A 16,373-nucleotide genomic window follows, 5' to 3' on the forward strand; every position below is an offset into this window, starting at 1 on the left:
GCACTTCTTTTCTTCATAAAAGTCTTGCTGTTTGTAAAGAAAAGTTCCTCACTTGAGAGGCTTCCAGATAATTTTTGTCCTCAAATTGATCTATAGAGTTCACAGTTACTGTTTATTTTCACTCTCCAGTAACACTTTCCCTTCATCTTCCCATGTCTGCACCTGTGTAGAACTCAGACTTCAGGTGTTCTAGTGTTGCTCTTGGCTTAGTGTGTTTGTTTTAACTGTTCCCAATATTTTTCTGTTATCTGATAACCTGACAATTTGAATCTTACTAATTTGCTTTTCCCATCAACTTTTTGTATTCTACAAGTACATATGACTCATATGTAATTGTTCAAGTACTGACTTGTTTGGGGAAAAGACTTTAAGGAAAGAAAGAAGAGCCAGAGAGAATGCAGATTGGGCTATTTGGCCAGGTTGCAGCTGCTCTTTTCAACTTAATTCTATTTTTTGAGGAAATGTGGTTTTTAAATACACTAAAAGTAGTATTACTCAGGAAACCAAAACAAATTTGTATGGCTTCTTTTGGTAGGCATAAAAATCTCTATTTGGATTGTACCTTTGCCTGACTCATTTTGTTAACTCAATGGAATTTCATCTCTGCTTCACTCACAGTCTTAGTGTCTTTAATTTTTTAAATTGTGGTGCAGATCAATGTTCACCTATTTGTGGAAGAGGGAGGCAGGGCTACAGTTGGCAAATACTATAGATGGCAACAATAAAGATTCCTGTCCCTCATTCATGGTGAAAACTCATGGTATGTTTTCACCTGTGCTGCCATTACTGTTACACTGAAACCTGCCAGTTAAAAGAGAGAGGGAGAAGTTTTAATATTGTTGTGTGTTTTTAGTTCCTATGTTAAAAAACAAAAGCAATTCTAATATCTGGTATTTGGTCATCCTCTTGCTTTATTTTTTTAAAAATTTGTTTATTAGAAACCTGTTTCATATTGACTTTGGATACAAATAAAGATCTAGCTTTTCTAAGATGTAACAATAAATTCTGAAAGCTTTAAAATTGTTTCCAATGCAATTATATTTGGGACACAAGTTCAGGGAAGCAGTACTTTAAAATAATATACTTTATAACTTTTATTCTACATCATATAGAGGAAAATATATCATTTTTAAACATGTTAAATATGTTCTGCATGAAAGATTTTCCTCTATCTTATTAAGTAAAGGAGGGGATTTTTTGGGTGGAAGATTCCATAGTTAAAGATGTAAACCAGCAATTTCTTGCTTCTATAGCACAACATAGTTCAGAGCTGAGATTAGAGAAACCCTGTAGAGTGGCTAATACTTGAGGGCATCCCCAACTAGAAAAGTATGTGAATTTAGGCATGGGAGGAAGGAAGGATCTGCTTTAAATTTAGTGTAGGGTCACTGAGTCTTAATGATAGATTAAACAAGGGGGTGGAATAATGAATAGGGGTATGCAATGTGTAGCACTAATACCAGAAGTCCATGGTTTTCACTGGTTATTTAATGTCTTTTCCCATATGTTTCTGAATAGAGCAGGTTATGGCAGGGATGAGCTAAGGAATAGCTTTGTTAGTGGATTGCTTAATAGACTAAATTCTCTTTCTAAAAATGTGTATGTATATAGGAGAGCTGCTAATGGTATAATCTGCACCTTACATGCATATACCTTAAATGTAGCAATATTAGTAACTGTATTTATAATTGATGTGTGTATGTTAATATTCCTAAAACCCACTGTGAAGCTTTGTCAGCAATTCTTTTCCACTGTTAAAGCAGAAATCAATTTCAATTTACTTCTGAATATTGTCAATATAAAAACCCCTAAAGAAGTTTTGATTGGGTAGACACAATGATGAAATGGAGGAAGTACCCAGAAATGTTTTTTGTTAGCAGAAATTTGACTGACAGCTCAATGAACATTGTTTTATAGTTTAACTTGAATTCAGAATAACATGAATAGAATACCTATTCAAATACAACCACACCAAAGAATTTCTTAAATTCATAGTTACAGTGACTGAGGAAAGATATCACAGTTTACTTTAGAGCTGACTTCCTACAGAGCTTTCACTGTCAAATACCCGATACCAACAACCCATCTTCTCTTTTTATGGTGGTAATACCAGAGAGTCTTCAGAGAAAATGCACCTTGCTTTGGGAAATTAATGTAATGCACAAGACATTTTATATCTGTGCCTCATCCTCCTTTCTGGATGCAGCTTGTGTGCTGGCCCTAGGAATAAAAGGGCTGCAGGGTGAGTCTGCCCATCTCTCCTTACTAAGCAGCAGGTTTGCTGTGACCTTTAAGTGTAACAGCAGAGGGAAGAGAGAAATAAAACACTGAAGTTAGAGGTATTGGAGAATTTCTGTATGTGAAAGTGCTTCCCAACTCTCTGCATGACTATGGTACTTTGCTTCTCAAAGTTGATAGATTGAACTATTTTTCATGTAATGTGTAAATTTGTAAATACTTTATAATTATTGACCAATTAAAAAATTTAGAATAGATTTTATGTTGTCTCTAGGAGAAAGAAAATGTGGCCTCTCCCAAAAGTTTATTTTATTGATTTTCTAGGGAACAAGTAAAAACAGATAAGAAAATACTGATTTTGTGATGTTCTCTTTCTTACACCAAAATGGGTAGGCTTATTACTTAAAATAAGGATTGCTCTGAAGCCAATGTGGTTTGTGCACTTTTTAAGACTGAAACTGAATCAGTTTCTATTTTCAAATGTAGTTGGGTAGGAGTGGAAGATACTGTTAATCAGTGAAATGTGTTCAGGAGAGTGTTTCTTGGAGTCATAGTCTGAGATTTGGGGGAGGTGATAGGATTCCTTCTCTCCTTGAATCAAAGTGAGAAGAAACTTGTAAGTGGGAGTTTTTTGGTTGGGTTTTGGTTTTTTCCCCCTTTTCCCCTGCATGTATCTAAATGGAGCTCTTTACTATGATTAAACAGTAATTTCCATTCTTCTCCTTACTAGTTCCTAAAATGACCATTTGTTCTACCATTCATTGGTTTGAGTGATTACTTTTGAAACCCCTGAATATTCCCAAGCAGGGAAGTGAGCAAAGACCAATTTATGGATTTATTACACTTGGGCTGTTGCAGGCCAGGTACTTTTAAAATGAAGATGAGGATGTTTGACTAGAAATATATCTGCCTAAATTTTTCTTTTGTTCTGAACATGACAGCTGTGCAAAGGTAACAGATCTTTCCACTGCAAGAGTCACATTGACTCTCTCTTTTATTTCCAGTGATGATTCAGACCCTAGAAACAATCTTTAATGCCCTTTTCAGTGGGAGCCTGACTATATCCACGAGAGTCACTGTGCTGTAACTGAATAAATGCACAAGTAGTGTGGACAGGGTGGGACCAGGCCCACCAGGCATGGAGATTTTATCTTACTTTCCAGCTTTAATTAATATTTTACCATTACTCAGTAGGGTCAGTATCTTCTGGTAAGTCTTAGGGATGTCAGGATGGACAGAATGTGTATTTAATAGTTGAAATCGTGTTTTCATACCAATTTTGAGTAGCTTGGATCAAAATTAATGCTCTTGGCACATACTTAACTTCATGATCAGTAAGTGTCAAGGCATTTAGCAATCTTTGGACGTTTCAGGACATAAAATCAACTGGAATTGAAACTTTGGGGGTAAAAATATTATAAACTGTATTTATTCTTCATATTGCAACTGAATGTTTTGCCTGTTTTGGTGATGTGGTAATGGGTGCCTGAGGAGCAGTTGCCTGTTGTCTTTCATCACATGCATAGAGGTCAGGTAAAAGTTGGGTCATTTAGGAAGCTAATAAGTGGTGTTTTCTCAAATGACCATTCCTACTGAATGGAAAAACAAGCCAGGACTTCAAAATGTGCCTTTTCTGTGTCAGTGCATGTCAAACAATCAAACAAGTAAACAAACAAACTTGAGGTATTATCAGTAGTTTTATTTTGTTAGTAGAAGTGTTTAAGGAGTTTTCAAATAAATTTGTAAAATTGTTTTGGCAGTAAGTCTTTGTTGTTTGATCTCTTTTAACCCTAATCACATCTTCCTTTCAATCTCTAATGTCACAGCTACCTCACACTCCTAATTCTTTCATACCCCATTTCAAACTCAGGCTTGTGTGCTGCTAAAATGATTTTTAAGAAATACTCATGTCTCTTGCCCCAATTTCTTGTGAATGTGTTTTCCCTTCTACTTCTATAGGAATTTGTTTCTTCTTTTAACCTTCTATTAAAAAAAATCAAAGGGTCATGCAGTTTAAAGTTCAGAGGGGATTATCACAATTAGGTCTCCTAGGCACTACAAGCAATGAATAATAATAATTATGTGAGCTGAACCTTTGCACAGTGCAGGCCATATAGCAGCACCCTGGAACTTCAGCATCAAGTTCAGAGGATTGTACCTTGCATTTAGCAATAATGCTGCCCTAGAAGGATAACTGATTTTAGGGATTTAAAGATGGAGATCAGCAAAAGGATTTCTTTATTTTACAGAATTAAAACATGCATTTATTCAGTCAGAAAACTGAGGCATTGAGAACTAAACCCACATTTTAAAGACAGCCAGACAGCTGTATATAGAATTTTAGTATAGTGTATAATATAACATTGTAATGTGCTTAACATTTGCCACCTTAACATCAGCTCATGAAAAGGCTGATCCAAAGCAGTGGCAAAAAGTAGCTTGAAGAGAGCTCAGATTAATTCTCAAAATTGTCTGGACAGGACACTGAGGTTGGAAAAGTATCTTGCTAAGTATTTGAGGGAGCATCTCATGCTTGGGGCATCCGTGTGTTCAGATTGTGATGTAAATATGTATATATACAAACACACACATATATGTGTATTGCATGAGGCAATCAGAAATTCACACATCAGAAGATTCAGTAAAGTTTAGCTGCAGCCTTACTTTTATTTTCTGTTTCAAAATTTGCAGGTTTTAACCAAAATTATACTGGTATTAACTAATGAGCCATTTTATTGTAGGTTGTAATGGTGAGATACACACTTGGCACAGATCCATTAAAAAAGGTCAAATTACATCCAAGAAGGGTTGGTTTAAAATATGAGCTCAAATTAATGAAATAGGGGATAATGAAGTATGAGTAATTGTGAAATCTATGAAAATAGTTTATTCACAATATTATTTCTATTGCAGAAAAAAACTTATAAAGTGTAATGAATCTTAGGTGTTATTACACATAATGAATTTTTAAATAACCTGAAAATTCCCAAACTGGATGAAGTTCTGATAACTCCTGGTTGACAAAAATTTCAAATCTTATCTGAATGAGGGTCACAGCTCAGGAATAGAATTGCTCAGTGAGGCTGTGAAGGGAGTAGGTGGTGTCATGCAAGGTGTGTCACAGCTGTAGGACAGGAGGACAGAGCACAGCCAGCTAGCTAAGGAAAAACCAGTTTATTTTCTGAATTGAGCACATTTAAAGTTTGCCAGTAGTGTTTCACAGAAGTTATTTGGAGTAGCTGTAGTCATCAAGAATTTATATCAATTAAATAGAGGTAATAGGGGTTTTTGGCTTTAGTTTGATGACACATTATGATGGATGTGAATCTGGGGAGTAAAGAATCCACATGCCTTTCTGAAAGTGGTGCTAGTGCCTTATATTTAGTACCTTATTTTCCCAAATGAGATGTTTTTACCAAACTGCTTTGGTGAATCATCTCTCTGTTAAGGTTACTGTCTGCTTTCAGATTCTTTCTCCTGAATGTTTTCCTCCCTCTCCCAGTTTTAAGTACATAACAGCCAAGTAATACATTAACTTTGCATTTACTTACCTTAATCTGTCAAAGTAGTTATCAGTTTCTCCTTGTCTCATCTTTCAAACTGAATGTAGTGTTTACATTAAAATATTCATTTAATCTCTAGGTACATAAAGTTCTTACTCCTCCTTTTCAACCATGACAGGCAAAATTCATGCACTTCAACCTCTCTTCTAAACTGGAATTGTAAACATCAGAAAATACATTTGCTCCCTGTTTAATATTATATAACCTTCTTTTTTTGAACTCTTATCAGCAAAGTGTCACCCAAAAGTTGCACATTATTTTCCAAATCTGAGTTAATTGGAACAATTTCACCAAACTTTTTAATGAAGAGAGTGACCCACTATTTACTGAATGCTGCAGTACAATGCAACTCATTTTTGACTTATTTGGGTTCAGACACTGGTCCATACTCTTTAAAGTTGGATGCATTAGTTGCATTTCTGTACATGAAATATATTTAATTTTAAGAAAATGGTACACAAAAACTTGGCATAAAAATTTCTATTGGTTTTTTGTGTGTGTTGTAACTCACTGATGAATTCTGCTTTGTATGTGGCTGATGTACAGTGGACATTCAGGTTCTCTTAGGGCCCTTTGGGAAGGCCTGAAATTGCAAATGGCTTTTAATTTGAAAATTGAACAGTCTGAGAGGGAAGAGACTCCTACTTTCATGAGCTATGTATGTTTTGGTGCTTTTGTTTCTGTTTTACTTGTCATTATAGAATAAGCAAGTAGTGTGTTTTGGACATGGAATTAAAATCAATTATCTTAGAATAGAATGCATTTCTGTTCTGCATTAAACAAGAAACAAGGTTTCTAAGCTTTAGCCTACTGAGTGGGAAAACTTAATAAATGCAGACTTGAATATTTTCAGAGATATTAAAAGCAAAAATTGTAATTGAAAGGAAGAGATATGGAATAAAAAATTAATTAGAAAATGTATTTTAGTAATACACACAGTGGAGTTCCTGTGCATTTTAGAAAAGTGCTGAATCATGGCTGACTTTTGCTGACAGGCTTAGGCAGGTGAGGGGTTTTTTTGCATTCAGTATAGATTTTAAATATTTACATTGGAAGTGTATTTTTTTCCTTTAGATTACAACAGAGTGAATTGAATGTGTAAATGTAAATAGCATAGTGGGTCTTCCTTAGAGACTTTCACTGGTAAAAAATCTGTGAGAAGCAGATGCTGTTATTTAAAAATAGCCCAGTCCTGACATCTTAATTCATTAATTGGAAGTATTCTGTAATTTAAACTTCAGTCAGCTGCTAGAAGGAGAGGCAGGTTATAATTTGATGTCTTCAGAATTGCACAATTATTTCTAAAGTAAAACTTAAACTAAAATTAAAATTTGATGATTTAAATAACCTTTGGGGTTTTTAATGTTGTAGTATAGTTTGTTGTTTTATGGATTGGAAATATAAGAACACAAGCAAAATTGTGAGTGGAGCAGACTAAGAAATTGACCCTTAAATGAGTCTTGGGTAGAGTAACCTGAGAGTTCTGGTTTGGGTGTTAGTGGTGGCTCACACAGTGCACTGCTTTAGTATATGTGAATATATCCTACCAGTGGGGAGCTGGCTAAAAATCACTTTTAAAATTAAGAAATTCAGTTTCTCCTTTTGCTCGTGACATCCTTTTGCTGATAAAATGCAAATTCCTTTTTCTTTGCTATGAGAACATTTGAAATATGGATTACTTGTTTTGGTTTGACATTTCCTTCCTAACTTCTCCACTTCGTGTCTTGGGTTTTTCTGTTGCTGTGGACCAAATCTATTGCAATAGGTTGTGGCAGAGGAGCTGATTCAGAGATTCCTTCTCTCTAGTTTTGCATCTCCATATTTTCAATAATTCTTGTTAGTCCACAATTAACTGAAATCACCCTTTTATCTAACCAGTTTTTACTCATAACTGTTGATAACATCGTGATCTTTTCAAATTCACCATAATATCACCTTTGATGCTTCTCCATGCTTGGAAACTTGGCTGATTCTGTCCCTGCTTCCCATTTCTTCCTGCCAGACTCCCAGTGCTCTTTTCTATCTGTTGGAATTCTGCCTGGCAGAGGTGTTAAAGGCTTTAATTTATAATCTTTAAGCCTATCACTTCAGCTGGGTTTGCCTCCTTTCTTTCCATCTTTCTTCACCAGAATGCTTCTGCTTACTCTGGAGTTCTTCCTGGCACTGCCCCATCCATATCATTGCTGTCCCCTAAAAATTTTGGTTACTTCTCTTGACTTCTTCTCTGTTACAATGTCAAAGTCAAGATTTCTGCTGTACCATCAGTGCCCCATGCAACCTTGGGCTGTCTGCATCTGATCTCATTTCCCTGCATCCCCCAACTCACATTCCACATTCCTCACAGTCCTCTGACTTTATTGCTCCTTTTGTCTGCCTTTCATGCACTCATTTTTGCACTGTCTTTCATGCTGCCTATGTGCCTGGAACAGTCTTTAGCATCTCAGCCAATTTACAGCTTTGCATAAATTATATTTAATAATAAGACTAACAAAAGTTCATTATGTACATTATTTCACTTAACTTTGTACCTGCATAAGCTGAAAACAGCCTGAGGGAAACTACTGTTAAACTTTGTTGTGATTTGTTGTGATTCAAAGATACAGATTCAGGCATGACAATTCTTTGATGATTCAGCATAAATTTAATTTTTAAAATAATTTAGTAAGTGTTAGGTCTTTGTTTTTGAGAGCAGGTTTCAGATTTTTCTAATTCAGAGATGAGAAAATATCTACTTATTCCTGCTGAGTGCAATCACCAGCAGGTCGTTGTCATCACAGTACCTGGTGCAGACTTTTTGCCCTGGTACATTTTGCTTCACTTTGTCTTTACTAATATGAATGTGGCAGGACTTTCAATGCTGGATTAGCTTCATATCTGCAAACAAAGTGTATCTTTTGTGTCTAACCTTACTTTCAAAACAACATGCTCATCTGTTTAAAGAAACCAGTGAAAGATGGGAAGGTAACTGTCTGGGAAGTTTTCTGAGTGTGTTGGCTACTTTGACATTTGGGTTTTCTTAAAATATTGGAACTTGTTTAGTATTTAAACTCCCTTTAAAACCAGTGAAAATGAGCTGAAGGTAAAACTTCACATGGTCAATGTGTAACTGCAAGGCAGGGCATTATGCAGAAATTATACATCATTTTCCAAGTAAGACTGCCTCTGAAATATATGGGCTATTTTTTTCCTTTTTTTTTTTTTTTTTTTTTTTTTTTTTGTTTAAATGGTTGTATTGATACTGTTTACAGCTGAGTAGTGAAACCAAATAGATGTGCCTTTAATTTGTTTTTAAATGATCTCTTATATTCTGGAGATGATAATCTGAAGGGTGGCTGCCATAGTAATGTGCCAGTCACCATGGCATCTGAACATTATGAAAAGACATTCTGGGCTGCACAAAGACAATGCCACCAATTTGTATTTCAAACTGATCAAAAGTGCAGCACCAAAAAGTTTGCCAATAAATGTAGCTCAGTGGATGGCACTGCAATTTAGAGTTTGCTTTACACAATAAAGATTTCAGTCCTCCTCTCAATGCCAAGTGAATTTATAATTAAAATCCTTAACACAGACTTTGTCCATTTGCTGGGCTAACTTTTTTCAGTTGCATGCAGAGTGTGGCTGTAGATTTTTATTGGCCCAGTAAAGGAGCAGTTCACAGTTCAGCTTTATGGAAATCTTTAGAACATTATGTTTTTCACTTTAAACTAAAAATAGGTCGGTTAATGAAGAAGGGGGGGTTTCTATACTCAACTGGTAAATATTCTAATCTCTTAAACATTTTACCATCTGCTTTCATAAATTAGGTCAGTTAATGAAGAAGGGGGTTTTCTATACTCAACTGGTAAATATTCTAATCTCTAAAACATTTTACAGCCTGCTTTCGTAACAGTGTTCTAATTATCAAAGAAACCAAAAATCAAATCATTATTTAAAAGCAAGCTTATTTTATCTTAAATAATTGATTGTGGCTTGTTGTTTGAAAGAGCACTACTTGGGCATGAATTCCAAATCCAGTTATGATCTTAACTCAAGCAGTTTGTTTAATCAAACATTACTCTAATCAGTCTTACATGCTCCCCTACCCAGCCAGGCCTGCCTAGAACAACTGGTTTATTCTGTGACGAGTTGCTCAACAGATGTCATTCTGCTAGAATAAAGCAGCAGAATACTTGTGCCTTGGCTAAAATTACTTCAACTTTGATCACTTTTGTCCAGCACATCAGTCTGGCATTGTGCTTTATACCAACATAACACTTTACCCCGAGCATGCCTTTCAAGCTTAGAATAGCAGAGGAATGTTATTGAATTCAGTGCAGTTACAGATGAGTTAATGAAAGAAGGGAAATACTGTTTTTTTCATAATGCCTTTCTGTTGTGCTTTGGAATTAAAAGGGAATTTGAGGAATGTGACTTCTGAGTTATTTATTTTTACTTCTGAAGGCTTTTTGAAAACAATATTATGTAGTCCTATTGATCTCATGTTTCTGTAAATAATTTTCACTTGTTATTTAAAAATAGTGCACTTTAGAGTTTTGTTTTGTGAAAATAATACTATTTCTGGTGTGTAGCTGGAAAATAAATATTTTACAGGGACAGTTTATCCTGGTTTTTAATACAAGAAAATGAAACCAGCAAGAACTGTGTCCTTGTGATCACACAGGTCAGGATTGTTACATTTTGGGTTGTTGTGGGGTCAGTATGAAGGAACATTTCTTTACAAAGCCACCAAGGACACTGTGAGGAAGCACTAAAATGAAGTCCACTTGGATTGCTAATAGATACTTCAGTATCCTGTGTCTTAAAGACTTGGTGTTCTTGTTTCAATTTTTTTAGTTTAAATATAGTTGTAATTTATTCTTTTTAATTGAAGCATAGTTCCCAGGTCAGTCTCCTTGCAAAAACTCCTGAACAAAACTAATATTAACATAAAGGTTATCATGTGTATATGTAATTTACCAGTTTTAGGAAAAAATGGAGAGCTATCTTAATGATTCCAAGACACTGACCTGTGCAGAATATTTATATTCAGAAAGCTTTAAACTGATGGTATTGAAATTTTTATCTGCATAGCCAATGTATTAAATCTGTCCAGAAATGAGACAATGCTTCACAGTTTTTCCTAAGGGACACTTTTATTAGCATAAAATAACTGCTAGTACTAAAAATAATGAGAAAAAGCAACAATCATGGAAGGGGAGATCTGGAAATACAGTAAGAGCAGCTGTACTTTGGTTTGGATCTCTATATGCCCTGAATTTTCTCCGTTGTGGCTATTTGTTGACAACCTTGGCATTAAGAATTTTTTGAAGAATGTGGCCCAAATCAACATTTGTGAGGATGACTATGTGTGGAAATCTCTGCCTTGTCCTCACCCTCCCTGGGATCTTTACAGTGATTAGAGCAATTGTTTCACTGCTTAATGTCTGCAGATGTATTCTTCATCCATTTTTTGTTGTGCAGAATTTTAAAAAAAGGATCCATGGAGCATTTGTTTCTAAAGGTGATCCAGGGAGAGAGTTTTGGTGCTATTTCATTATGCAGAAATATTTTTAGATGAAAATCTATTGCCAGATGTTTCTTATACATCCTGTACTAAAAATAAATGACAAATTTTAGAGAGAGCATATGTACTTTACATCTGTTTATATTACTTTACCATGGAGTCAAACCTCAACTGTGCTTCAGTGCTGAAGATATGTCAAATACTGATTAATAGGTGGGATCAAATGATATAAAATACCTCTCTTACTCTATTCTCTTCCTAAGAATGGTACTGTAGAATCATCTTGCATTTATTTCTGGAATATGAAACCTTTACCTGAATGGATTATGTTAGCATTTACCATTTTGGCAAATTTCAGCTTTCTTTCTGAAATGATTGCAAACTGTTTTTCTGTTCAGAAAAAGTTGTTAAAACTCAGGGTAAGTGCACTAGACTGCAGGCAAGGTGCTAGCTCAAAGATCTTTTCCTGCTGACAGCTATAATGTAATAAATTGAATTTTTTTCAGTTGATGAAATTTTAGTAATTCTCATAGCAGAAGTTAGAACACAGTTAATTGCTGTTTGTTTCCTGTTGACAAGTGAACAAGTGAAAATCTAAAGAAGGCATCAAAGGACAGTTTTTGGAGTAGCCTTGTGATTTTCTTTAAGTCAAATATTATCCATCTGCCTTAATATCTTTTGGTTTAATGGGTTCTTGTGTCTGTTAGTGCTGGACTGTGCAACCCTCTCAGAGCCAAGACCAGGATGCAGACTTGAGACTTGCTCAGATATTTTGCCTAGAGAATGATCATACAAAATTATTATTTAAAAGTATCAAACCTTATTTTTATCTATTTGGGAATGTTTTTCTGGATGCAATATAGGTTGTTGGGATCTGTCTGGACCTTTGAAAATGTGTCTGGGCCCTGTATTCCCATGTAACAGTTTTCTGAAAGGCAAACCAAAAATAAACCAGGTTGGATGGGGCTCTCTCTGAGCAAGCTGGTGTAGTGGAAAGTGGGTCTGCCCAGGGCAGGGGGTGAATGAGAGGATCTTTAAGGTTCCTTTCACCCCAGACCATTCTGGGATTCCTGTGAAAAGCCACCATGGCTCCCTGGAATATTTTATTGTTCACAGCTATGGTCCTGCTGGGCAATATTTACACTGTTTATGCAGTCTTTATATTCAAGTGTAAGACAGTATTCAGAATTTAAGATACCACTCTCTATCCAAAGTACCAAAATACATCTTTCTATGATTTAAATAATTGTTTACCACAAAATCTCTGATAAAACGTGCCTGCTTTTCTATCTGTGGGAATGTTTTCATGGAAAGAGTTTTATAACTCCTGTATTTTGTAATGTTCCTTCTTTATTCAAAGTTTTCAACTCTTTTTCCCCTCCCTCCCTTCCTTCTGTTAACCATCACGTGAGAAGATGCAACTTCTACTTTAATAGCATGAGGAAAGAGTTGATTTAAAAATGTGCTACTTAGCATTTTGTTAAAAATATTTGAAATGTGTTGTCTGACTTGAAAATGTGCTTATTCATTAATATTTTCAGGTTTAATATACTAATTTTTATTTTTGGATCCCATTTAAAAAACTTATGCAAAACTCATATTTCTTATTTGATAGGAATTTCAGCCAGTATTTTCAGGTGAAAATTAACTACCAAAACATGCAGCAGAATTTTTGTTATTACCTTCTGCTTCCCTTAACTTTTTCCATGACTTTGTAATACTTTATGCTTGGAAATTTAGTGTTATGAATTTTTTTGCACATTTAAAATGTTGAAGTAATAATGAATCATTTTGAGTGGTAATTTTTAGATTTTAATTTTTTTTCCCTTCAGCTCAGTTTCTTTTGGCTGTGTAAACCTGCTGACCACATCTGAATTTGAGAGCGTTGAAAAAACCAATTTTACAATAACCAGAAAAAATAAAAAGCTTGGTGCTGTGGTGAAAACAATGCCTTGTGGCTGCTTTTTTTGGAGCAAGTTCTGATTTATTTTTATTTTTTCACCAGGTGAAGAGGAATGTGTATGACCTGACCAGTATCCCTGTCCGTCACCAGCTGTGGGAAGGTTGGCCTTCTTCTGCCACAGATGACTCAGTGAGTTCCTTGGCTTCTCCTCTCATTCCTGCCTGGAAAAGGCTGATTTTACATGGATTTTTGATTGGAATCACTCTGTAGCATTTTCTGTCTCTTATGCCTTACTGTGACATCACACACATTCAGAGTGTTGGCGTGGAAGATGGAAATGCTCAAGGTTTGGGTGCCTGCAGCTCAGGGAAATGATTCCTGTGTGTCAGATTCAGTGCAGGTTTCATCTTTCATTTCAGCCATTCTACACTGAAGCAGAGCTGCACAGCATTTTGGAAGCTGAAATCTATTGAGTGATTGAACTTCAGGCAAAAAGCCCTGATTTTTGTGTATGCTCTGAGTGCACATCTAGATATTTTTCACAGTACTGTAGCTCACCCAGTTCATGCTCAAGCCTCTGCCTGGCTTCAGAGCAGGAGTTGTTCCTGCTGAAATCAGTGAGGGGTCACCACCAGTGACAGAATTGCCCAAAAAAATCATGAAATTGTGGGACTTACCTGCATTAAATACCATTAAATATTAGACTTGCTTCCTTGCATGGTCATCCTTACAATGTGTTTTACAGCATGTCTTTCATTTCCTTCTGCTAGTATGTTTCCAGTGCCAGCTAGTGAGGTCTGCCTTTCTTTAGAAAAAAACCCAACCAATCCACTAAAAAAATGCCTAAAAGAGTGATATAATTATGTAGTTGTGTTATATGTAGATTTTGTGACCTGAGAAAAATGTAGAAAAAGGAAGTTTTGTATTGAACCTGATCACTCTACAAAGTGAAAATGGATTTGGGGTTTGCTTTCTTACATATTGCTGTTATCTGCCATGCATTACTTTCCTGTCTGTTTCTGCTCTCTTGTAAAGGGAGAATTCCTCTTTAAATATGACTGCTCCTTTTTTTGCTCTGAGTCAAGGATTTATGCCAATTTAAAAAAAAAAGAAAACCCAAAAGGCAAAAGCTGTCTGAATTTCCAGTGTACTTGTAAAGTGTATCTGTGGTGGTGTTTGCAGAAACAGTATTGAAGTTTGAGAAAGGTGGATAAATCTCAGTCCATGTATTCAAGGGCATATCTGAGCTGATAGATGGAAGGTCTGAAATAACACAATGGTGTCATGTGGTAATTAAAGGCTTTGAAATGTGGATCCATTTTAACATTTTATTAGTTTACATTAGCCCAAAAAAGAATTGGAAACTCAACACTTCTAATCTGTTTTCCCACAGCTGTTAGATTTTCATGTAGTTTTTCCCTCCTTTTCTTCTGAATAGGATACCTCACATATGTAAAACTCATGAATCTGCTTTAAGTCTTTTTTTACAAGTGACATTGTTGCAGGTGAATTTTTCCCCTTTTCATCCATCTTTAATGAAATTGGTGAATGTTGAGTCTGCTCTGAAGCAGCCGAGTCCTCAAAGCTCACTGCTCGAGTCTGGTGGCGCTGGAACTTGTCAGCTGTGTAAACAGATTGGAGTGTGTTGCCAACAAAAATACAATTAATTTCTGTCTAAAATTAGAGGCTGTAGCTTACTATTTATAAAGATTTAATGATAGCAATGACTATCTATGCTCCTGTGATCTGAACTTTTTTTTTCCCAAATTAGCAATATTCAGTAATAATTACTTGAGTAATTAATGATGATCTCTTGAGTTCGGTGACAAATTTTTCAGATCACTTTTTCCATCATGAGTTTTTAATTTGCTGTCTTGTAGCAATTAAGGAGTTAAAGAAAGACTTGATTAAAATACTTTTTCATTTGCATGTTATGCAGCATAAGAAATACTTTGTAATACCACAGGAGGTTTTTTCAGTGCAGTTCTCGTTAACCTTTGGCTTAGCAAACAGGACAACTAAATAGACTTGGCATAATTGGATTCCTGTATCATCTTGAGTCTCTTATGAACCTGCCAGACTACAGTCTTCTGACATTATCAGGAAATTTAGTGGAGTCAATAGTAATTTAAAACATTGTTGCTTCATCTCCCTTCAGAGTTAAGATATGTTCTCTGCTTGTACTACCTAATGGAATATGGGATACTGTATGAATTGTCAATAACTCTTTCAGATCTTTCTCACCCTTTCACCAGGGAAATGGGGATCAAAACTTCCCATGCAGGAGAATGTTTTTGTGCTGTGACAGTTTGATTGTGGGAAACAAGGCATACACAGGCCCTGCAAATCTCATTTCACCTTTCAGCAAGGACAAGTTTTAGCTTTTATTGAGCCTGAATAACTCTAATGCCACAATTTATATCTGTTTTGCTCATTAAAGTTCAAGGTAAATGGATGAGTTTTAACTCATTCTCATTTTTTAAATTTATTTACGTAAGTAAAATTCAAATATATTCAAAATGTTAACTATTTTTATGCATATAGCATCAAGTGATACAGTGAAGTCTTGAAAATAACCCTAGAAAATAAAAAGCCATAATTTTAATTTACTTTAAATACATTCACAATATGTTCTCAGTTTTTATTTTGGATTTTGTAACAATCTTAGCATTGAAGAGTTTGAAAGATGAGTACCATGCCAGAATAATTTAGTATAATTTCTGAAATTTATTCAAAAATTTTTTTTTTTTCTCTATTGGCCAAACTTCTGAACTTCCACTGATAATTACCATTAGTGTCACATGGAATGAGCAATTTTCAAATATGTGGTAACTGTAAAAAAAAAGTTCTCAGATGGGCTGTAGGTGATGTTTTAGTTACAGGTTTTACATGGAAGCACTGTGATTTTATTTGTATGTATGGATGACTTTTTGGGTGTTAGTTTAACATGTTAGGAGTAAAACTCTTTTTTCCCCATGAGGTCACTGGGTATTGATTTATTTCAGTAGAATGAATGTTGTCTTTGATGTTTCAGTGGTTTTTTGGTAGCATAGAACAACACCCAGTAGAGGAAGAAGGAGAGAGGTTGCTTTCTTACTGCTTTTTTGTTCTTGGTATTTAAGCTACAGGTTTTTTTTTTCAATTGGTTCATTGTTCTAAGTAA

General features: G+C 35.2%; 1 protein-coding gene across 1 annotated transcript in view; it reads left to right on the top strand.

The window, feature by feature from the left end:
* FAF1 (Fas associated factor 1) overlaps window positions 1–16,373 on the top strand; it is a 154,617-nt gene that overhangs the window by 65,867 nt on the left and 72,377 nt on the right. The window contains exon 8 of the mRNA XM_009088711.4: window positions 13,313–13,399. Within this exon, the coding sequence (XP_009086959.1) occupies window positions 13,313–13,399 (87 nt within the window). The remainder of the gene's footprint in view (window positions 1–13,312; window positions 13,400–16,373) is intronic.

The sequence above is a fragment of the Serinus canaria genome, chromosome 8 (genome assembly GCF_022539315.1).
Source record: "Serinus canaria isolate serCan28SL12 chromosome 8, serCan2020, whole genome shotgun sequence".
NCBI lineage: Eukaryota > Metazoa > Chordata > Aves > Passeriformes > Fringillidae > Serinus > Serinus canaria.